This window comes from Phascolarctos cinereus, unplaced genomic scaffold (assembly GCF_003287225.1).
Source record: "Phascolarctos cinereus isolate Bilbo 61053 unplaced genomic scaffold, phaCin_HiC Scaffold_726;HRSCAF=1367, whole genome shotgun sequence".
Classification (NCBI taxonomy): domain Eukaryota; kingdom Metazoa; phylum Chordata; class Mammalia; order Diprotodontia; family Phascolarctidae; genus Phascolarctos; species Phascolarctos cinereus.
Genome location: NW_027556098.1, coordinates 337,995,805 through 338,021,248, shown reverse-complemented (window position 1 = coordinate 338,021,248; position 25,444 = coordinate 337,995,805). Strand labels below are relative to the sequence as shown.

The 25,444-nt window shown below is 38.2% G+C and overlaps 1 protein-coding gene across 1 annotated transcript in view; it reads right to left on the bottom strand.

The window, feature by feature from the left end:
- Positions 1–25,444, bottom strand: part of FNDC3A (fibronectin type III domain containing 3A) — a 212,585-nt gene that overhangs the window by 160,495 nt on the left and 26,646 nt on the right. The window contains 1 exon segment of the mRNA XM_020993811.2: positions 2,465–2,602. Within this exon segment, the coding sequence (XP_020849470.1) occupies positions 2,465–2,563 (99 nt within the window). The 5' untranslated portion in view covers positions 2,564–2,602.

Here is a 25,444-nt window from a genome sequence, read left to right as displayed (position 1 = left end):
ATGGCAGCAGTGAAGAGGTAATGCTAGAACAGCAGAAGGCCTTTAAAGAAAACAACCTATTAAAGCCCTCTAGAAAGGAGAAGAGAAGACCCCTTAACACAATGAGTACATGCACCAGACAGAAAAATGGATCTGAGCTGAATAAGCAAGAGACAAAGCCCCATGATGAAGAGGAACAAAACAGACAGACTTTTTTATATACATACATATGTGTATGTATACATATACACATACATACATATATGTGTATAAATAAAATATACATACATATACAAACACACACCCACACAAGGAAGTAATACTAGTATATACATCAACTAGTGCCAAAGCTTGAGAGCTACAAGAACAGTAGCACACCCTCCAGACTACTAGTCCTAGTTGATAGAACCTGGATTTAATTTACTAAGTAGAACATCATGATAGGTTTTTAAGTAGGCAATGATAAAAATGGCACTTGAAGAAGCTTTACAAAGAATATGATTCTAGAGTTAGAGCTCGAGGAGATCTATGAAGCCATCTAATCCAAACTTAACAATTTACAGATGAGGAAACTGAGGCCAGAAAGAGACCTTGAACAGGTCACCCAAGAAGTAAGTTGCAGCACTGGGCTCTAAGAAATGACAAGCAGGATGATTTCAGAAAAACCTGGAAAGACTTACACGAATCGATGCAGAGTGAAGTGATGAGAACCAGGAGAACATTGTACACAGTAACAGGAATACTGTACAATGAAGATGTAAATGACTTAGTTATTCTCAGGAATACAATGATGCAAAACAATCCCAAAGGATTCATGATGAAAAATGCTATCTGCCTCCAGAGAAAGAATTGATGGTGTCTGAATACAGACCAAAGCATATTATTTCTCTCTCTTTTTCTTTCTTTCCTTTTGGTTTAAGTTTTCTTCCACAAAATGACTAATACAGAAATATGTTTTACATGATTGCACATATGTAATCTATATCAGATTGCTTGCCATCTCTGGTGAAGGGCACAGGGGAGGGAAGACAGGAGAGGAGGAACAGAATTTGGAACTCAATATTAAAAGAAAAAAAGTTTTAAAATTGTTTATTTAAAAAAAAGAATTTGCAGAGGTAGAATTTGAACTCAAGTTTTTAAGAGTCCAAGGCCCCACTTTTTCCATTATACCATGCTACCTCTTATATAGATTAAAAGAGGAAGATACTAAAGATTCCAACTATGAGGCTACTGAGAGTAATCTAACCATACAACCTAGCGCAAGGCCTTGACCCTATAAATCATGTTGTATATATTTTGTATTTATTAATGAATATGTACTATTAACCCCTGAAAAAAATTTAAATTCCTTGAGGGCTATGATACTTTCATTTTTGTCTTTGTATCTCCGACACACACACTTCTTGAATAAACTGACAAATGCTGACAATCATAACAAAAGTAATGACCACAATATTTTTTAAAAGTGAAGAGATTTTTGCTATCCACAACAACTGGCAATTATAAAAGAGGGGCTCTGTGAAGACCAGGATCCATCTACAAAGAACAAAATTAGAAATGTATTTAAATTACCAGGGCAAGATATATAGAAGAATTTTCTGACTGTACATGACAAGCATAGCAATAAATTACAAAAGAAAGTGTGACTTTTCTTTTCCAGATGTCTTTAAGAATGCTAGCTTGAGAATTTTTTGCGTTAGTTACACAATTAAGTAGGAGAGAAGCTTAGACAATCCTGAGATCCTTATAATTTAATAATTCTATTTCTCCTCCAAACTGAAAAGACAAGCTGAAAATATCAACCATCATGGTTTGAATGCTTTTAATTTGCATGTAAACCGTATACCTAGTTATTTGTTTCCCTGTGAGATACTGGTTACATATGCTTGAATCAAACCCTTTATATATATATAGCTCAGCACAAAATTTAAAGATATCACTTACATAAACGTGTTAATGATATTTATATACAAAAAAAATTGAAAAACAGTTAATACTTAAGTAAAAGGTGCCATACTGGAAAATTACCTACTTTCCACTACCATAAATTCTCATCAGAGCAAATTCTGTTAAATTTATGAGTATACTGAAGAATGAATTGGTCACATTATTACATAATGAAGCCACAAAATGTAAGAAGCGCTATTCTTCTAAACCATTTGGCTACTAATGTACTCATGATCCAAAGTGTATCCAGATAAATTTTCAGATAAATTTTAATATCAACAAAGCTCTAGCACAACAAAAAAAATTAAATATAGGTAGAAGGTACGGCTGTAATAAGAGAGACATGTTCTTCCACCACACATGCAGTACGTTATATAGTCTTATCTCATATACTGGTTTACTCTCTTCAAGAGGCATTTTGATTTGGAACTTAAAGGTTGAATTAACACCACAAATATATTATCTTGAAGATATATCATAGCTCCTATAAGACTAATGAATAAGCAGTCAAAAGGAAGAAAGGACTAGATTTCCTTACCTGTTGTGCACCATCCCCACTTACAATAGGTGCAGGTAGAAGAGGAATATCACTACTTAAAATCTGAGTTGTGTCCAAGAGCGGTGGATGCTCTGCCATTATTGGTAAAACATTAATATACTGGATTGTCCTCCAATTCTGAAAAACAAAAAATAATTTGTGTATACATCCTTAAAATAGACAAATAAGTACATTAAAATACCAGAATCATCTCAAACATCAGCCTGAAAAGTTATATTTTTCAACTGAAATGTAGTGCATACTATATAAATTGCACTAAGAGGAATATTTAAAATATAAAAACAAGTAGAAGGAGGGGAAGGGTAACTGGGAGAAACAGATGAAAAATAGAAAAGGCAATGTAAAACCTATATGAGGAGAAAAAACTGGGAAAGAAGCAATAGAATAAATCATATTCTTCAGTGTACTTCTAAAACTAGAAATCCTGAGAGAAAATTTAGATTAAAACTTATATAATTAGCGAATATATTTTATGATCAAGAGGAAGGAAGGGAATATATAGTGCCTAATAAGTTCAAGGTACTGTACTAGTAAGTACTTTACCAATATTAACTCATTTGATCCTCACAACAACCCTGAGAGGTAGGTACTATTATCATCCTCATTTTACAATTAAGGAAACTGAGGCAAATAGAGGGTAACTGACTTGCCCAAGGTTACACAATTAAAGAAAGTGTCTGAGGTGACTATTTTAACCACTGAGCCACTTAGCTACCTTGGAATACTATGCTGTATTCTATTTGGACACCTATTATTTTTTATCATTTTTTCAAAAATTAATTTATTTACTTTTCGTTTTCAACATTCACTTCCACAAGATCTTGAGTTCCAAATTTTTTCCCCATCTTGTCCCTCCCCCCACCCCAAAATGGCATGCATTCTGAATACCCCTAATCTGCCCTCCCTTCTATCTCTACCCCCCTACTCTTATCCCTTTCTGCTTCAATTTCCCTGTAGGGCAGGATAGATTTCTATACCTTATTTCCTGCACATCTTATTTCCCAGTTGCATGTAAAAACAAAATTCTTTTTTTATCTTTTATTATTAAAATTTTGGGTTCCAAATTTTCTCCCTTCCTCCCTCCCCACCCACCCTCATTGAGAAGCCAAGTAGCTCGATACAGGTTATACATGTGTAATCATGCAAAACACTTCCACAATAGTCATGTTGTGAAAAACTAAGTATATTTCCCAACATCCTATCCTGACCCCCATTTACTTTATTCTCTTTTGACCCTGTCCCTCTCAAGAAGTGTTTGCTTCTGATTACCCCCTCCCCCAATCTGCCCTCTCTTCTATCATCTTCCTGCTCTATTGTCCCCCGCCCCCATTTTCTGTAGGGCAAGATAGATTTCCATACCCAATTGAGTGGGTATGTTATTCTCTCCTTAAGCCAAACCCAGTGAGAATAAGATTCACTCATTCCCTCTCACCTTCCCCCCACACCCTACTATTTCCCCTCCACTGTAAAAGCCTTTGCTTGTCTGTTTTATGTGAGATAATTTACCCCATTCTACCTCTCCCTTTGTTTTCCCAGTATAATCCTCTCTCACCCCTTAATTTTATTCTCCAGATATCACCCCTTCATCTTCAATTCACCCTGTGCCCTCTATTTATCTATCTATCTATCTATCTATCTATATATATACATACACATACATATATTTTCCCCCCTCCAACTTCTCTAATACTGACAAAGAACTCATGAGTTACAAATATCATCTTTCCATGCAGGAATGTAAACAGTTCAACCTTAATAAATCTCTTATGATTTCTCTTTCCTGTTTACCTCTTCACGTTTCTCTTGAGTCCTGTATCAGAAAGTCAAATTTTCTGTTCAGCTCCGGTCTCTTCATCAAGAATGGTTGAAAGTCCTCTACTTCACTGAATGTCAATTTCTTTTTCCTCCAGAAGGATTATGTTCAGTTTTGCTGGGTAGGTGATTCTTGATTGTAATCCTATCTCCTTTGCCCTCCAGAATATTATATTCCAAGCCCTGTGGTCCCTTAATATAGAAGCTGCTAAATCTTGTGTTATCCTGATTGTGTTTCCACAGTACTTGAATTGTTTCTTTCTGACAGCTTGTAATATTTTCTCCTTGACCTGGGAACTTTGAAATTTGGCTACAATATTCCTAGGAGTTTTCCGTCGGGAATCTCTTTCAGGAGGAGATTGGTGGATTCTTTCCATTTGTATTTTGCCCTCTCGTTCTAAAATATCAGGGCATTTTTCCTTGATAATTTCTTGAAAGATGATGTATAGGCTCTTTTTTTTTTTTGATCATGGCTTTCAGATAGTCCAATAATTTTTAAATACTGTCTTCTGGATCTATCTTCCAGGTCAGTTGTTTTTCCAGTGAGACATTTCACATTGTTTTCTAATTTTTCATTCTTTTGTATTTGTTTTACAGTGTCTTGATTTCTCATAAAGTCACTATCTTCCAATTGCTCCATTCTAATTTTTAAGGAAATATTTTGTTCAGTAAGCTTTTGGACCTTCTTTTCCATTTGGCCAATTTTTCTTTTTAGGGCATTGTTCTCCTCATTGGCTTTTTGGACCTCTTTTGCCATTGGGTTAGGCTAGTATTTAAGGTGTTATTTTCTTCAGTATTTTTTTGGGGGGTCTCCTTTAGCAAGCTGTTGACTTGTTTTTCATGATTTTCTTGCATCACTCTCAGTTTTTCCTCTACATCTCTTACCTGCTTCTCAAAATCCCTTTTGAGCTCTTCCATGGCCTGGGACCAATTCATATTTTTCTTGGAGGCTCTGGATGTAGGAGCTTTGACTTTGTTGTCTTCTTCTGGTTGTATATTTTGATCTTCTTTGTTACCAAAAAAAGATTCTATGGTCTGATTCTTTTTGCGCTGCTTGCTCATGATCTCAGCCAATTACTTGAGTTATAAACTCTTTGTTAAGGTAGGTGTCTGCTTCCAGTGTGAAGAACGTACTGCCTCAAGCTTTGGGGGCTTTGTGCAGCTGTTTTCAGAGATACTTCTAGGGACCTGAAAATTTTCAGTTCTTTCAAGGGTGAGGTGTTTACTCCTTTTTTTTCTGGCCTGTGCTCTGGTCTATGAGTGACCACAAGCACTCTTTTCTGTCTTGGAACTGTGAGCAGGATTTGCTCTCCAACACCACTACAAGCTCCACCACGCCAGCACTCTTCCTTGCCCAAGGACTGTCACCCAGAACTGTGACCCAGATCCAAGCATGGGGCACAGCAAGAGAATCCTGCACCAGCAAAGAGATCCCTGCAATCCCCCTCTGATCAGCCACTGGATTTCCCTCAGTCTGTGGGCTGGAAGCTCAGGAGGCAGCCGCCACCACTGGGCCAGGCTCGGGGACTAGAGCTGAGACCACCGCACTTCTCTCTCTCTCACCGCAGACACAGACTTTTCCCACTGACCTTCTAAGTTATTTTGGCATTCATGGGTTGAGAAGTCTGGAAACCATCACAGCTGCCAGGGATTCAGTCCTCTGAGGGCTGCTCCAGGATCGCTGCAGCCTGCGCACTCACGCCAAACTGTGCTCCTCTACCAGCCGTGCGCGATATACCTTTCCAATCAGCCATCCAGGTTGTCTTGGGCTGGAAATTTGTTTCACTCTGTCTTTTTGTGGGTTCTGCTGCTTTAGAATTTGTTTAGAGCCATTTTTTATAGGTATTTGGAGGGGTTTGGGGGAGAGCTCAAGCAAGTCACTGCTTTTACTCCACCATCTTGCTCAAGCAATCGGTGCCTATTATTTTTTAAAAATATTTTTATTTATTTCATTAAACGTTTCCTAGTCACACATAAAAACTTTTTTAACACTGAACTTTAAAATTTTTAAGTTTCAAACTTCTTTGCCCCCATTTTTCCTCCCTCCTTGAGAATGTAACCAATTTGATATAGGTTATACATGTGCAGTCGTGCAAAACATATTTCCATATAAGTCATGTTACAAAAGATAAACAGAAAATTAAAACAATAATAATAAAGTTTTTAAAAAGTATACTTCAGTCTGCATTCAGAGTTCATCAGTTCTCTCTCTAGAGATGGACAGCACTTTTCATCATGGGTCCTTTGGAACTGTCTTAGAGCACTGTCTTGATCAGAGTAGCAAAGTCTTTCACAGCTAATCATCGTACAATAGTGCCTTTTTACTGTGTACAATGTATTCCTGGTTCTGCTCACTTTGTAACAGTTAACGTAAGTCCTCCCAGGTTTTTCTGAAATCATCATGCTTGTCATTTCTTATGCTGCAATAGTATTCCATCACAATGATAAATCACAACTTATTCAGCTGTTCCCCCATTAATGGGCATCCCCTAGATTTTTATAAATTGTGTTCGGCTCTTCATATATTTAAGAAATGAGGCCTTTATCAGAGAAACTTACTGTAAAATTTCCCTGCGGTTTCATATTTTTCTTCTAATTCTGGCAAAAGCTTTTTAATTTCATGTAAACAAAATTATCCATTTTACATCTCATAATGCTCTCAATGCTCTCTCTTCTTTAGTCATAAATTCTTTCCTTATCCATATATTTGACAGGTATATTTTTCCATGGTCACTTAATTTATTTACAACATCACCCTTTATGTCTAAATCAAGTATCCATTTTGACCTCATCTTGGAGCACAGTGTGAGATGCTGGTCAATACCTAGTTTCTGCCAAACTGCTTTCCAGTCTTCCTAGCAATTTTTGTCAAATGATGAGTTCTTACCTCAAAAGCTTGGATCTTTGGGTTTATCAAACACTAGATTACTATGGTCATTTACTACGTATTTTGTGTCTATTCTACTCCTCTGATCCACCACTCTATTTCTTTGCCAGCACCACACTGTTCTTGATGATTATCACTTTGTAATATAGGTTGAAATCTATAACTGCTAGGCCACTTTCCTTAACATTTTTTTTTCACTGATGTCCATATTCCTGACATTTGGTAGTTCCAGATGAATTCTGTTTCTATTTTTTTCTGGTTCTATAAAATAATTCTTTGGTAGTTTGGCATGTCAATAAACAAATTAATTAACATGGGTAGAATTGTCATTTTTATTATATTGGCTGGAGCAATTAATATTCCTCTAATTCTTTAGATCTATCTTTATTTGTGTGAAAAGTGTTGTGTGATTGTGTTCATATAATCCCTGGGTGTGACTTGGCAGGTAGATTCCCAATTATTTTACATTGTCTCCATTTTTTAAAAATAGAATTTCTCTATTTCTTCCATATGTTTTTTTTAAAAGGAGTATATAGAAATGCTGATGATTTATGTGGGTTTATTTTATATCCTGCAACTTTGCTGAAGTTAAATGTTTAAACTAGTTTTTGTTGATTCTCTAAAGTACTTTAAGTATACCATCATATTACATACAAAGAGTTACTTGTTTTCTCATTACCTGTTTTTTTAAAATTCCTTCAACTTCTTTTTCTTGTCTTATTGCTATGGCTAGCATTTTTAGTACAATACTGAATGAGAGTGGTGATAACTGACATCCTTGCTTCACTCATGATCTCAATGGGAAGGCTTCAAGTTTATCACCACAAATAATGCTTGCTCTTAGTTTAAGATAGATAATATTTTTTATTTTAAGAAAGGCTCCACTGATTCCTATGCTTTCTAGTGTTTTTAATAGGAATGAATATTGTATTTTGTCAAAGGCTCTTTCTGCACCTATTGATATAATCAGATTTTTGTTGTTTTCATTATTAATAATGAATTATGCTGATAGCTTTCCTAATACTGAACTAGCTCTGCATTCCCAGTACATAAGCCTACCCGGTCAAGGTGTATGCCCTTTGTGACATAACGGTGTAATCACCTCACCAACATTTTATTTAAAACTTTTGCATTAATGCTCATTAAGTATATTGGTCTATAGTTTTCCTTCTGTTTTGGCTCTCCTTGGTTTAAGTATCAAAACCATATTTGTGTCATAAAAGCAATTTTGGTAGGACTCCTTCTTTAACTATTCCTTCAAATAGCTTACATAGAATTGGGATTATTTCTTAAATGTTTGCTAGAATTCACTTGTAAATCTGGTGCTGGAGATTTTTTTCTTAGGGAGCTCACTGATGGTTTGTTCAGTGCCTTTTTCTAAAATAGGGTTATTTAAGTATTGTATTCCATCTTCTGTTAATGTGGGCAGTTTATATTTTTGTAATATTCATCCATTTCACTTAGATTGTTAGTTTGGCTGGCAAATAATTGGGCAAAACAACTAATAATTCCTTTAATTTCATCTTCACTGGTGGTTGATATGCCCTGTTCATTTTTGATACTAATAATTTTTTTTAAAAATACAATTAATCAATGGTTTATTTATTTAAAAAAAACTAGCACCTAGTTATTATTTAAATGGGTTTTTGTAAAATACTTTCAATTTTACTTCTATCCTTGGATTTTTATGATTCCATTTTGGTGTTTAATTGGGAATTTTGAATGTTCTTTTTTTCTACTGTTTTTTTTAAGTTGCATGCTCAATTAATCGATCTGTTCTTTCTCTCTTTTATTGATATAGGCATTTAGAGACATAAAATTTCCCATAAGTATTGCTTTGGCTGCATCCCACAGATTTTGGAAGTTGTCTCATTTTTATTCTCTTTAATGAAATTGTTCTATGATTTCTTCTTTGCCCCACTAATTCTTTAGAATCAGATTGTTTAATGTCCAATTAACTTTTAATCTATGCTTTTACTACCCTTTATTAAGTGTAATTTTTTACTGCATTATGGTCTTTAAAATGGTATATTTAACATTTGTGTTTTTTTGCTTTTGGTGGGAAGGTTTTTATGCCGTAATACATGATCAATTTTTCTGTAGGTGCCATGTACAGTTAAGAAGAAGGTATCCTCCTTTCTGTTCTCATCCAATTTTCTCTAGAGGTCTATCATATCTAACTTTACTAAAGGTTCTATTCATCTCCTTGACTTCCTTTCATTTTATGGTTAGATTTATAGAGCTCTGAGAGGGGAAATTGAGATTCCCTCACTTTCCAGTGTCGTTCTTGTAAACAATTGTTGGATTTGGCTTTCTAATCCAATCTGCTATTCGATTCTGTTTTATGGGTGAATTCATCTCATTCACATTAACAGTTATGATTACTAATTACATTTCCCCCCATCCTATTTTTGTTTGTTTATCCTTCTTTCTCTTTTTTTAATCCTGTTTCTCTTCTGACCTTCCTCTGCCTTCTTTTATTTCTCATCCCTTTTATCACAAGCCCCCTCTCTTATCCTCTTCCCATCCTTCTTCTCTGTTGGGTAAGATAGATTTCTATTACCAATTGAGTTTGTATATCCGTATATGTTCCTGCCTAACACTATGGGCAGCAAGGAGACACAGAGGATAGGGAACCAGGCTAAGAATAAGGAAGATTGATTTTCCTGAGTTAAAATCTGGCCTCAGACACCTCAAACACCCTAGGCATGTCATTTAACCCTGTTTACCTCAGTTCCTCATCTGTAAAATGAGCTAGAGAAGTAAATCGCAAACCACTCTAGTATCTTTGCCAAGAAAACCCCAAATGGGGTCAGAAAGTGTTGGACGACTAAAACTATTAACAAGATGTGTGTCTATGTATATGTGTTGATACGTCATGTACATGTGTGTGTGTGTGTGTGTGTGTGTGTGTATACACACATATAGTTTTTACTCTTTATATTTAAATATGCATATATAAATGTATACGTATATAAGTGTGTGTGTGTGTATACACATATATAGTTTTTACTCTTTATATTTAAATATGCATATATAAATGTATACGTATATAAGTATGTGTGTGTGTGTGTGTGTGTGTGTGTGTGTGTGTGTGTGTGTGTGTATACAGAGAGTTTTCTCTCTGAATCAATTTAGATGTGAGGTTGAAGCATTGCTGCTCCCTTGCCTCATTTCCCCTTCCACTGTGAAAGCTCTCCCTTGCACACCTCTTTTAAGTGAGATAATTTTTCCCCTTCTTCCTCTCCCTTTCTCCTTCTCCTAAGGCATCCTACTTTCTCACCTATCCATTTTTTTTTACCAACATTCCAACGTAATCAACTCATTCCTACACCTTCTATGTAGAATCCTTCTAACTGTTCTAATAATGATAAAGTTCTTAGAAGATATATGTATCATTTTCACCCATGAGAAGGTTAAAAAGTTTAACCTTACTGAATCCGTTATGATTTCTCTTTCATATTTACCTTATGTTTCTCTTGAGTCTACTATCTGAAAGTCAAATTTTCTATTCAATTCTGGTCTTTTCATCAGGAATGCCTGAAAGTCCTCTATTTCATTAACTATTCATTTTCCCCCTGAAGGATTTTACTGTTTAGCTAGGGAGGTTATTCTTGATTAATCTCAGTGCTTTTGCCTTCAGGAATACCACATTTTAAGCCCTCTGCTACTTTAATGTGGTAGATGCTAAATCTTGTGTGATTCCCAACTGTGACTTCACGGTATTTGAATGGTTTCTTTTTGGCTACTTGATGTATTTTCTCTTTCACCTATGGGCTGTAGAATTTCGCTAAAATATTCCTGGGAATTTTTATTTTGTGATCTCCTTCAGGTGGTGATTGGTGGATTTTTTCAATGTCTATTTTACCCTCTGACTCTAGGATATCAGGGCAGTTTTCCTCGATAATTTCTTTAAATGTGATGTCTTTTTTCTTTTTTTTAAATCATAGCTTTCAGGTAATCCAATTCTCAAATTATCTCTCCTGGATCTATTTTCCAGGTCAGTTGTTTTTTCAAGTTAACATTTTCTTTCATTTTTTTCATTCATTTGATTTCATTTTATTTCCTGAAGTCTCATGGAGTCATTAGCTTCCACTTGCCCAATTTTAATTTTTAAGGAAATATTTTCTTCAATGAGCTTTTGTACCTTTTTTTCCATTTGGCCAATTCTGCTTTTTACGGAGTTATTTTCATCAGTTAATTTTTGTACCTTTTTTTTTCCATTTAAGCAATTCTGTTTTTTAAGATATTTTCTTCAGTATTGTTCTATGCCTCTTTTATCAAGCTATTAATTATTTTTTTCATAATTTTCTCTCTTTGCTTTCATTTCTTTGCCTAATTTTTCCTCTACCATTCTTATTTGATTTTGAAAATCATTTTTTAGCTCTTCTAGGAATTCTTGTTGGTCTTGAGTCCCATTCACTTTTTTTTTTCCCTTGAAGCTCTGCTTGCAGCTCTTTTGACCTCACCAGCCTCTCCTGAGTTTATGTCTTGATCTTCCCTGTCACCACAGCAGCTTGTTATGATCAGGTTCTTTTTTCATTGCTTGCTCATTTTTCCGCCCTATTTCTTGATTTTGAATTTTATGTTAACTTTGGGCTCTGTTTCAGTGTATGTGGAAGGTGAGAGCAGCCAGGGAGGGTTGGGGTGGGGGGGAGTCTCTCGCTTCAGGCTTTTTTGTACTATTTTTCAGAGCTAGTTCTAGGGGTTTGGAAGTTTTTGGTGTTTCTAAGGTGGTATAATCTCAGGAGAGTTGTGGTCACTGTTCTCTTGGTCTTCACTGTGATCCTTACCCAGATAGGGCCCTTGACCCCTTGGGATTCTAATCCATACTGCTCCTCAGGGCCCTCTGCTCTTAGAAATGATACTGTTCTTCAGAGCCCTGATCCTTTAAGATCAGAAGTGACAGTGCCCCTCAGCACTTCTGCTCCCTCTTGACCAAAAGTTTCCTCTCCACCTTTGACCTATGACCCAGAAGTGGGTATAGACAATGGAACTGCCAAACAGTATTTGGTCCTACATCCAGTGCTAGCACAGAGATCCCCCTGTAATTTCTTTCTGACCTGTTGCCAAGTCCTTTTACCATCTCTGACTTGAGAACTACCGAAGATGATGCTTCTGTGACCACCACTACGTCCTACCACTGGTGTTTTAGGGGGCTCCAAGCCAGTCTCCACCCCTGTGTCACAGATCTGTCCTTCCAACCTTCTACGTTTTCTTGGGCTGAAAGAATATCTCACTCTGACCTTTTGTTGCCTCTACCAGTAGAGAGTCCAATTTAAAGTTATAAGTTGTCTGGAGAGGAATGTTGGGAGAGCTCTGCTGACTGCTTTTTCTACTCTGCCATCTTGGCTGTGCCCCTGGAAATCCTTAATCCATTCACTATACTCCTCTAAATGCAGGAGAAGATCACATTAGCTGTTTTAGCAGCCATATCACACTGCTAACTTATACTGCATTTGGAATCCACTAAAACTCAGATCTTTTCCAGAAATATCATTGTCTATCTATTCCTTCCTCATCTTATGCTTATGAAGATAATTTTTAAAAATCTAACTGTAAGGGTTTTTATTTAGCTCACTGAATTTCAACTTCTTAGATTAAATACAATTGTGACCCCTTTTGGGGTTTCCTTGGCAAAGGTACTGGAGTGGTTTGCCATTTCCTTCTTCCAGTTCATTTTACCGATGAAGAAACTGAGGCAAAAAGGTTAAATGATTTGCCCAGAGTCACACAACTAGTAAGTTTCTGAGGTCACATTTGAACTCAGGAAGATGAGTCTTCCTGATTCCAGGCCTGACACTCTATCTACTTTGCTACTTAGCTGCTCCTATTTGAGCATAAGAAATAGCATTAGCAGAGGTAGGAAAACTACAGTATAGCTTTGGGAACAAAGTAGGCCAGTTTAGTTAGTTATATTGTAGAATATGCAACAGGAAATACTGTATGAGATTAGGCTGGAAAGCTAAGATTGCCAAGAACCTTGAATACCAAACAAAAGAATTTACTCAAAAGACAATATGAAGTCAATGAAACATTTGGGACAGAAGAGACATGGGCAGAGCCATGAATAATGAAATTAAATTTGGCAGCAAGAAAATTCTAATGTTTCAGATTTGCGAAACTAAGTGAATGGGTGATGCCACTGATAGAAATAGTGAAGTGAGGAAGAAGAAAAAGATAAGTGTTTGGCTTCAGAAACACAGACATTGAGGCAGCTAGGTAGCACAGTGGACAGAGCACCGGCCCTGAAGCCAGGAGGACCTGACTTCAAATCCGGCCTCAGACTAAACACTTGCCACTTATTAGCTGTGTGACCCTGGGCAAGTCACTTAACCCCAATAGCCAAAAGAAAAGAAAAAAAAAAAGAAACACAGATGCTGAGGTGCAGGGGAAAACATCCACGCAAAGAGGTCCTCTAAGCCACTGGTCTCCAATGTAGTAACACACTACAGACATTATAAAAATATCAATTTATAAATGATGACATAAAAATGAAAAAAAAATTAATTCTAGTGTGAAGAGGGAGCCATTAAAGCTTATTTAGTAGACCTGAAAAAGTATTTTGGCAATTGGTAGAGTATGGATTGGAAAGGTGAGAGATCAGAGGCAAAAAAAATGATGACTAAAAGAACAAAAAAGAAAAAAAACCCTAGAATTCCCACGTTAAAGAGGCAAAAGCATGTCAAAAGTCAAAGTATAGTCAACCAAGCTTGCATTCACTTTCTTGGAGAAAAGTGATTTTTTTTTCTGCTTTAGATTAATCTATGATAAGTACCATAACGTGCCAAAAAGTTGAAAGGCGATGAGGGCCATATAAGTAGAGAGCAAAAAGATGAAGATTTCACAACTGGCTGAATAGATGAGGCAAGGGAAGGTGAGCCCAGGCTAACACCAAGGTTATGAACCTAAGTGAAAGGACAGAAAGAGATGGTGGGACCCTCAATAGAAACAGGGAAGTCTGGAAGGAAAAGGAGTGGGCGTGGGGAGAAAGATAATCATAACTCATCTAGGTCTGTTTATTATACTGAAAAATGAAATTGGGGAGAGAGGGAGGCACTTACTCACCAGCCAGGCCTAGAGTGCAGAGATTGCTGCTGAGGAGTGTGTGTGGCAGCCATAACTATAACTTAATGGGGGAGAGAGAGGAACAGGAGAATTAAGGGTTAGGGTAATTGGTGTGTTATGTTTTAACATCCCCTGTTATGGTAAAGGATGGAGAGAAGTGTTTTGAGGGGTAGTCAAGTAATAAAGCCAAGTTTAAGACTGGCTGGGGGTGAGGGGTGGGGAAAGTATATGACCCACCTTCCACTATCCCACTGACTGCACACACACTCTTTGGGGGTCAAGCCATAGCTTCTCTGGGGTTTTCCATAGGCCCCACTCAAGAGACCACTGCTCAAGGCAGTTGGATACTCGGAGCTGGAGGCTGGAGCAAAAGATAAAGATTTAGGAGTCAAATGCATAGAGGTAAAAGCTGTGAAAGCCAAGGGAGAGAATATTAAACAATTACAAGGCCATGTTTACAGGGCAATTTTTCTTATAAACAAAAAGCAAACATAATCAACCTTTTTACTCCTACACTGCAGAGTCACTGCAGAGATTTCCTTGGGATTTTTTTAGGGTACCCAAGACCAGTGATTTTAATGGCATAGGGAATTCCCAGAAAAGGAAACCCCCTTTACCAGTATAGATCTCCCACCAGTACAAATCCTTTATCTTCTCTCTCTCTCATACATACATAACACATACACACACACACACCCATATCCCTTGTAAGTACGCTATTTGTACGTTTTCTCTTCTCCTCTCCCCCCTTAATGTACAGTCATGTTTTGGACATATTTAGTTTAAAATGCCTATAAACATCTAGGAAGGGCATTCTAACTGGAATTCAGGAGAGAAAAGGGCTGATGATGTGTTCTTTGGACATCACTAAGTAGATGGTTAGGTAGATCCAGGGAAGTTTACCAGGAGAAAAAATGTGCTAAGAGAAGTGGTCCTAAGACAGAGCTCTGGAATATATCCACACAAAGTAGATGCTACTTGAATGATAACCCTGCAAAGGAAGTTGAAGAGAGGTCAGAAAGGTAGGAGAAACAAGTAAGAACAGTGTTAAGAAAATCCAGAAACAAGAATAGCCAGTAGGAGGAGGAAGTCAATAGTACAAATGGTAGAAAAGTCAAGACAAAGACTGAGGAAAAAACAAATGAATGTGGCAATTAAGAAGTTGTTGAGGGGCACCTAGGTGGCACAGTGGATAGAGCTCAAGCCTTGGAGTTAGGAGGACCTGAGTTCAAATAAGGCCTCAGAGACTTGACACTTACTAGCTATGTGACTCTGGACAAGTAAGTCACTTAACCCCGACTACCTCACCAAAAAGTGGGGGGGGGGAGGGAAGAAGTTGTTGAGAGACTTATGTCACATGACCAACAATATGGAAGACTAGACATTTTCTATGATTTTCACTACCTCTCAAATCTCTCCAAAATGGGATTTACATGCAAGAGATAAGGTAATTTTGGCTCTCTCCACAACCCTAAGATACCAAGAATCCAAAGGTGGTAACCACCTGAAAAATTAACTAACAACAGAGAAGGTTAATTCCTTACTCATCACTCTAAACTTTTCCCCACAACATTTGAGAAAAAAAATGGATCTGTAAAAGCAAAATTCTTACTTTGCATAGAAGAAAGAATGAGACAAGAGAAATTTTATTCCAAATTGGCAAGTCTCAATAAAGGGGAAAAAAAAGAGAGTAATGGCTTGGGAATTCAAATACAAAAAAAGTAAAATACCATCTGGAAGAAGAGAAGCAAAAAACAGTTAACATTAAAAAGAAAACAGAATCTCAAACTATATACAGTCTCAAAGACAGGATGAGTAAAGACAAAGGAAGGATTATAATAACATGACAAATCAAAAAACCTAAAAACCATAATGGAAGAAATAAATATAAGAAAACTGCTCATAATTTCTGAACACAGAGCCAAAGAATCCAGATAGCTTAAAAAAAATCCCACAAAAACAAAAACCAACCAAAAAAAAACCCTACCTTAAAACTAAAACAAAAACACCCTGTCTAGCAAACTACAAGCTAGATAATGGTTAATCTGAACAATGCCAATGACAAAAATGACAAATTTTGCAAGCAAACAAGAAAAAAGCTTTACATATAATAAAAAGGAAATTTGAATAATACACTTCACATTACAAGAAGCCAAAACAGGGAATTCAATAACGTGCTCCTAAAAACAAAGGAACTTAAGATGCAACTAAAGGTAACAGCTTGAAAATCTGAGCCTAATCACCAATGGGAAAAAAAATACAACTAATAAAAAGGAGGAATTTGAAGTATTCCCACAGAAAACCAGATATGAGCGAATTGTTTTGAAAATACCCTAAACAATAGAAACATGAGAAAGGTAAACAAATAGAGCAACTAAGGAAGGCACAAGTTATACAGTAAATTATCCCAGAAAAAAAGGCAGAAGGACTAGAAAGACACCCATGAAAGACGTAACAACCACAAACAGCAGAGTAACGGAGGGGCTATTAAGAGATTTCTTTTTCTAAATATGCAAGGAAAGAGGAAAGGGTGAAAATATAAATCAAATAGAAGAAGTGATGGTGAAGGAATAGGACTAAAACATCATGGACTAATTCTTGCAACAACCCACTTAAAAGTGAATTAGTGGGTTTGTTTTTGTGGGATTAATCTAAGAGGACACAAAAAAAGGAGAAAAGGGGAGGAAAATGAAAGGGCAGCATGTGATGTGTCCTAATCAAGTTAATGATTAACAATGAAGGAAAAATAACTCTTGTAGTCTATTTGGAAGAAGAGGGCCTAGGAAAAAATGGCAAAGGTGGCGAACAAAGAGAATGCACAAGGGAAAGAAAGATGGAAATCCTGATTCGGTGGCAGGAGGGAGTCCTACTGAAGAACAATCCCATGGTGGGCTGGGAAGAAATATATTCTAAAATGGGAAAGGGTATAGGTATAATCTGAAAGGATTTTTAGTGCTTAGAGAGACAACTATATCTGAGAGAATGTTATACTGCCATGGATATCATCCTGTTTCAAGAGAAGGGGGAATCAAGGTTCCTGGGGGCAAATGAAAGGAGATTTTGTGACAAATGGGGGGGGGGAAGATCATGGGAAAGGGGAAGTGATAGTAATGAAATGCACAATCAAGGACATGAGAAAATTCCTACCATGGAGAAATTCTTCCATCCTGTCTATCACCTTCAGGAACTGGTATTTCTAAGAGTGAGGAAAAAGAGAGAAAGGGAACTAAGATCTTACAAGGCAATGATATATTAGAAGAAGGAAATCAAAATAGTTTCTTTGGAAGCTTTAATTCCATGAGAAATACATGGACTAAAGAAGAAATGAACAAGTATTAGGACCGTCAATCAAAGATTAAGTCTAGAACTGACAGAAAAGGAAGAGAACAAAGAAAATGAGTGAAAGAAATCTTTTTTAGAAAAAGATGAGAAAAATGAAATAAACATAAAAAAATGAAAGATGAGGAAAGAAAAGGGAGTTTTACTTATTATCTGAGAGAGAAAAAAGAGGTCAGGAATTAACTAAAAAAAAGGAAGAAAAAAAATTATTACATTAAGCAACATGCCAAAAGTAGGGAAAGTGATGACTAAAGGGATGGAGGGATAGAGTTTAGGTTAACAAGAATACAGCCTGTGGGAAGAGGTTGGGTGCCTTAAAGTAGATTAGGCTAAAATAACTGAAGAGACAAATTACTGTTTTTATATAGAAAGATGGGGGGGGGAGGTGTAGAGGTGTAGAGATCCTAATTCAGAAAATTCAGGAAAAAAAAAGTATTAAAGACAAAAGGAGGAAAATGCAAACTTAACTTGTAACTTTAAATGTGACTGGATAAAATGAAAAAATCAAGAGGCTGAATAAAAAGTTACAACCCCACAATCTGAAGCTTAGAAAGAAAAGATGAATATACAAAATACAAATATATATACACAGAATAAAAATGAGGGGCTGGAAAAAATTTACTAGTCATCAAGTGAATTCAAAAAAGCAAGAGTTGCAATGATGCTATCAGACAAGGCAAAACCAAAAATTTACAATATAAAAAGACATCTGTAAAGCACTTAGCATAGTAGCACCTAGGAGGCCCACCTGCCCCACCTTTCCTTTTTTCTTCTCTCTCTTTCCTAAAAAGAATGAACTACATAATGCTCAAAAAGAAAAAAAGATAAATCAATATCATTACAAAACTTATATGCTCCAAATTGCCTTACCATCTAAATCCATAAAGGGAAAATTAATTGAATTACAAGAAGACAAAGACAGTAATACAATAGTAACAGGAGATTCTAATATCTCTCAGTTTTGGACAAATTTAAGTTGCTAGATGGAGCAGTGGATAGAGTGACTGGCCTGGAGTCAGGAAAACCTGAGTTCACATCCAGCACTTGCCAGCTAGATGACCCTAGGGCAAGTCACTTAACTTCATCTGCCTCAGTTTCCACAAATGTAAAATGGGAATAATAATACTAGCACCTACTTCCCCACCCCACCCCTCCCTACCAGGATGTTTGGAAGAACATAAAGAGATAATACTTGTGAAGTGCTTAGCACAGTGCCTGGCACAAAACAGGCGCTTAATAAATGTTGATTTCCTTCTGTGGAGATTAAAGTTATTCAACTTGCAATAAAAGAGACTGTGGCAAAGCTTTGAGCCAATGGCATTTTATTAAAGGATCTATGGTTCCCTCTAATGAAGTGAACCTCAGATCTTCCTCAGGATCTGAGATGCCCTCTCCTTCCAGAGCCCTATTTTTACAGGGTTAGATAGCTGAACATTCAAGAACAGCTATATCAGATATAGAATAATTCCACTGGTTGACATATGATGCATAGACTAAAATAAGCAAAAATGATCTGTCAGGAGGGTCACGAGCTGGGTGAAGCATAGGGCACCTCCACTGACTAGGTGGTCATAAGATGGACAAGAGAGAATGGTCCAAAATAATTTGGGGGGCCTCTGCCACATTGAGCTTGGTGACCATGACAAGGAAAAATAAGGGTGGTGGGTCTCTGGTTAACTTCCTATGATTATGCAAGTGATCTTACCTTCTGTAGCTCACAGCTCTAGGACCAAATATACAGAACTTATAATCATATCAAACTGATCGATACTGACTGGAATAGAGATCTTCAATGAATCAACTACCTCCCTTCCTTTTAATGCTATGTCAATTAAATCATCAAAGGGATACTTCACAGAATTCAATAAAATATAGTAAAAAAAAATACAACTGGAGAAACCAAAGGTCTAGAATTATCAAGGGAAACAATGAAAGGAGATTAGGAAGAAGGCACACTTCCATATCTCAGATTATATTATAAGGCAATAGACATCAAATCATCTGGTATTAGTTTATATGCAGGGGGAATAAAAAGAATTAGGTCAATGGAACAGCCTAGACAAGGAAAATCAGAAACAAAGGAATAAATAAACCAGTGTTTGATGAACCAGAAAAGATAAGCTATTTAGGAAAGAATTCTCTATTTCAGAAGAACTGCTAAAAACTGGAAAGCGGTCGGGCAGAAATTACGCTTAGATGAACACCCTACACCATATTCCACAGCACATTCTAAATGGATACCTGACCTTAATATTAATGATCATACTATTAAAAAGAATGGGAAGGTGTACTCTTAACCAAACATGGGATAAGGCCAATTATAAAAGATAAAAACAGTTAATATCAGTTACATGAAACTGAAAAGCTTTTGCACAAACAAAATTAATAAATCTAAGATAGGAGAAGTAGTCAAAGTAGAAAAAATATTTGTAACAATTTTTTTCAAAAAAGTGTTTGGTATCCAAGATATATTATATCTTAATATATGTCAATACATATTACATATATTAATATATATTACATATGAAGCCTTCACCCCAAAGAGGTCATCACTAAGAAGAATGTCCCCGTACACCAAAATGTTTATAGCAACACTTTCTGTGATGTAAAAAATTAGAAACAAAGTGGATGCTCATTGATTGGGGAAAGGCTAAACAAAATGTGAAACATGAATACAATAGAATACTACCGTGCTATAAGAAATGATCAATATGATGAACACTGAAAAGCATGGATAAATGTAAATTGACTGAAAGTAAAGTAAGCAGATTCAAGAAAATATATACAATGACTACAGCAATGTAAAAGCAAAAAAACACTATAAATCATAAACGAATATTGCAAAATTATAAAGAATAAGGATAGCTCCAAACAATATAAGAAAGTATCCCTGTCCTACATGTCTGTGGAAGTGAGAGGTCCACAAGTGTAGTACACTGCACATATCATCAGACTTTTTTAAATATGCTGATCAGCTTTGTTGGTATTTTTCCTTGAAAAATATCACTTGTTATATGGATGGCTCTCTAGAAGGGGGGAGGAGACACTAGGAAAATTTGGGTGAAGTAAAAAAAATGAGCTCAATAAAATTTATTTTTAAGATAAAAAAATTTAAACTAAGATATTATTGGTAACCTTAGAATCAGGTTTCAGTTGAGTGGTGGGCTTGGAAGGGATTGACAGAGATGAGAAAATGGAGATAAAGTTTAGAACTGTAAGAAAATAGTTTGAGAGTGTGGAAATGACCTTTCAAAGAATATAATAACCATCTTGCTTGAGTCCCCTTTTCTCCTAGGCCTGGTGGAAGAAACCAACAAAGACTGACATACCAACAATGCCTTGCATTTCACCACTAGAAAGCCCCATGCCTGCTTTGGATGCACCCACCAATCACAGAACTGGTTTCTAACCAGTTTCGGACCTCAGCCGCCTGCAACATTCTAGTTCCATGCGTCCAGGGCCTTTCCATCCCTCTGAGAACTCACCCTAGCTTACCCAGCTAGGTAAGTTGGGTGCTCTTGATTGGTTGCTACCCAGCTCTTTATAAGCCTGTTTGTGACCCTTGCCCCACGAGCTCAGTCTAAGGACTGCTGCTCTTTGAGCATGCCTGTTGGCAATAAATGTCCAGTAAAGATCACTTTGTTTCTTTCCTCTTTTTGGACATAACACACAAGGTTCACAATTTTGGTGCCGTGACTTGGATGGGACATGGGATCAGGAGTGGGACTTGTATCGCTGCACATGAAGTCTGTTGTGCACAGGACTGATATCTATTTCTCTCCTGAGGTTTTGGCTTGGCAGCCAGTGAGTTTGCCCTCCTCTTCCTCTCCATTCCCATTTCAGACTCCCGCTCATTCAGTCATAGCCCTCGTTTCTCTATCAGCCAACACTGCAGTTATGGTGGACAGGTCTCCTTCATAAAGTAAGGATATCCTCTTGCCACCATGGGTCATGTCTACCCATTATCAGTCAGACAATCATAAATACTGCCAGCGCTGGTACCAATTGACTAAAGACAATCTGAACCCTGTTGGTCCGCCTGGGGCTCATATGACTGGTCCAAAATGGTATAACTTAGAAGCCAATCCAAAATGGTATACCTTAAAAGTCAACTTGGCCAAAAGTCCTCTAACATGTCAAAAGCTGAATGGGAAAGCTTCCACTGATGGTTTGCTGAAATGGCAGAGCAACAGTGCAACGCAGAAGCCTCCTCCCTTAAGGCTCGTGAAGCCACTTCAGCCCTTTCTCCCCTACATTCAACTCCACCTTGTGTGGTGTCTGTAACCCTCTACCCCGCTCTCCTCACCTGCCTTCCTTCCACTGCCAACCCTCCCCCTCATTTGTATATGTTACCTGCTGTTGCCACCCCTAGTCTCGATGTGGATGGTTCCACACTGACCAAGTACCTGAACTAAACCCAAGAGACACTTTCCTGTTTAAGGTAGTTAACAAGCAGAACCCCCAAACCTCTTCAGTGGAAGATAAGGAAGGCAGAGTAAAGTTCTATATTAAATTTGTTACTACCACACAGTATAATTTTAAGCTATGGGAATGAGGTGAGCTATCAGCCATCAAGCAGGGCTTTCCCGACCCTTGGGAAGATCCCATAGTCTTTGCCAACAATTTTAAGGTAACCCTCCAATACTACTGTCTGGGGATCCCTAACATTTGCCAATTGATAGATGCTCTCTTGGGAAGGTCGAAGCTAAAAATGAGGTAAATAAGGTGGATCTTAAGGCCACACTAGTGTATAAAGATCAGAAAAAGCATTACAAAGAGGCCAGGGCCCTGGGTAAGACTCTGGCTGCAGCCAACCCTGCTGCTTTTCCCTAACTCATTAACTTCTCCAAAATTAAAAATGTTACTCAGGGGACAGGTGAAACAGTCTTTCAGTTTTACAATCATCTGGCTTAAGCTTCCCGATGCTAACTCAGGCCTAAAACATGATGTGGAGGGTGACGGTCAAAACCTATGAATAACCTCCAGTATTCCCTATCCTGGAACACAAAAATTACCCAATGCAAACACTCCTACCTCCTTGCTGAATTGGCATCACAGCTGGCTCACACCCTAGGTGCTTAAGCTGAAGAAGACCTTAAGGCAAAAAGGAATCTGATGGCCAAAAAAGACCAGGTTTACACTATGCAGCTCCAACAGTTGACAGCTCCTGCCCCTCTATCCTCCAGTTTGCTTCCCAATAGGCATCACAAACCAAGCAACTGTCACTATTGGGGCAAAGCTGGCCACTGGAAATCTGTGTGCAGAACCTGCCTTCAGGTGACTCAAGGCAAGAAGCCCCAGGGGCATCTTGCTTTTGCCTTCTTCATCTCCAGCCTAGTGATGCTCTAAGGAAGCTTCACAGGATCCAGTACAAATTTTTCCCTTACTCCCTTCTCATAAAAATGTGAGAGCTTTGTCTTGTTATTTCTGGATACCCCATCTCGGTCTTTGTAGACACTGAAGCAACTCTCTCAGTACTGGACCCCTGTAGATTCCCCATTTGCCTTCTCCAAAGTAAGGGGAGACTTTTGATTGTGGGGGTTTCCAACAAGCCTCTCCACACTTTTCACATTCAACCCTTCCCCAGGTCCCTCAGGAATAATACTCTTGACCATGGTTTTCTCCTTGTCCTTGAAGCACCTTGCCTTCTCCTCAGCCGAAATATCCTCTTTCCTGACCACTGTGCTGAATTTCACCTCTGTGGGATTGCAGTTCAGATCATCAAACTCCACTACTGTCAGCCATTCCTATTATACTCCTTCTTTCCCAAATCTCTCCCCCTCCCAAGCTAGGATTCCCACCCCAGCCACGTCCCTTTCCAACTGTGGGTTTCTGATTCTACCGATGTCTGGTGGGTCTCCACCCAATCAAAGTCCAAGTTGATTCCCCCTGCCCTCCACCACGCCTTTCTCAACATTTCTTACCCTGAGCTTTGATTGATGAGGCTGCACCCCTCTTCCAGAACTAGAGGCATTATTTGCCAAGAGACTCAATTGTCCCTTGCACCTTACTGGGGTTGGCGACTAATCCATGACCTCCATGCTGTTAACACCGCTGTTCTTCCCTATGCCCCTGTGGTCCCAAATCCTCATACCCTTCTCTCCCTTGTTCCCCTCAATTGTGGACCTCTATAGTGCCTTCTTCTCCATTCCTGTTCACCCCTCCAGTCAGTACCTTTTTGCCTTCACTTGGGAGGGTCAGTAGTATACTTGAACTGTCTTACCCCATGGTTCTACCAAATCCCCCTCCTATTTCTTCCAGGTGCTACATGAGAATCTAGTTTCTCTTGTACTTTCCCATCTGTCAGTCCTCCTACAGTATGTAGATGATTTACTCCTTTGTTCTCTAGACCTACCCTCTGGTGAGGAGGATGCTGTGACCTTATTAACCTTTTTAGCCTCCAATGGCCATAAGGCCTCTAGGAAGAAGCTGCAGTTTTGCCATCCCTCCATCAGATTTTTGGGATGTGTCATTTCATATGGCTCTGTCTCCTTGGACCCTTCCTGACTCAGGTCATCTGTGACTTTCACCTCCCCTTTCCAAGATACAATTTCATGCCTTTTTGGGGCCAGATATTGCTGTTCTTGGATACCTAAATTCTCTGTCCTTGCCCATTCCCTTTTCAACACATTACAATCCCAGAACCCTGACCCCCTCTGTCTATCTGATGATCAACAATGAAACACAGAATCTATAGAGGCTCTCCTGTCAGAATCTCCTGCCTTTGGCGTCCCCAACTACTCCCTGCCTTTCACGCTTTTTGTTACTGAAAAAGTAGGGAATGCAGTAGGGGTCCTGGCACAAAAACAAAGGATACTATAGCAAACAGCTAGAAACGGTGGCCAGAGGCCTACCACCTCACCTGAGGAGCATCACTGCCCTAACTGAAATACTTGAACAAAGTGAGGGCATGATACTCAACTCCCTTATAATGCTTTTTGTACCCCATGCCACTGAAGCTCTCCTGAATTCATACCACACACCTCTGTCAAGTAGCCATCCAGGGAAAACTAAAACCCAGCTACTGACACGGCCCCATGTCACCATCAAAAGACTTAATGTACCTTTACCCTGCCAAGTTTTTAGAGACCATCCCTAGCCCTGAAGCTGACCAATCCCTGAGCCACCATTAGCCTAATTCCACTGACCATGACTGAACCAAGAAACAGACATCCTAGATCCTGAACTCACAGTTTTCACAGACGGATCTTGCCTACGGAATTCAGAAGGATAAGTAATTGCAGGTTACAGAATCACCATGGTAAATAAAGTACTGGAGTCAGGACCCCTGTTCTATGCTCACTCCACACAACAGGCAGAGCTAGAAGCAGTATCAAGAGCCTGTGAACTGGGAAAAAGATTGAAAATTAATATCGATATAGACAGCAGGTATGCCTTGGGGGGGTGGCTCATAATTTTGGGATGTTACAGAAACATCAGGGTTTCCTAACTTCTGTGGGGAGTCCAATCAAAAATAGCAAGCAGGTTTCCAGACTGTTAGAGTTCCTGTTGCTCCCTGACCAAGAAGTCATCATAAAAAAGGCAAGTCATTCTCCTGAAAACACTTTCAAGGCTCAAGGAAACCAACTAGCTCACCAAGCAGCTAAGGACGAAGCCCTCTCACCTCCAGCTCCCTTGCTACTCACTCATACTCCACCTTCTGCACCTCTGCTGGTTGACCTGACAGCCCTAACAGAGGCCCAAGCTCTGGTTTCTCCTGAAACAATAATCTAATGGGAATCCCAGGGATGCAGTCCAGACCCATAAAGGGTCTCTGGAAACATGGACAACAGACTGTCCTCCCACATCAACTACACTGGCCCTTGTTGAACCACGTGCACCACTTGTGCCAC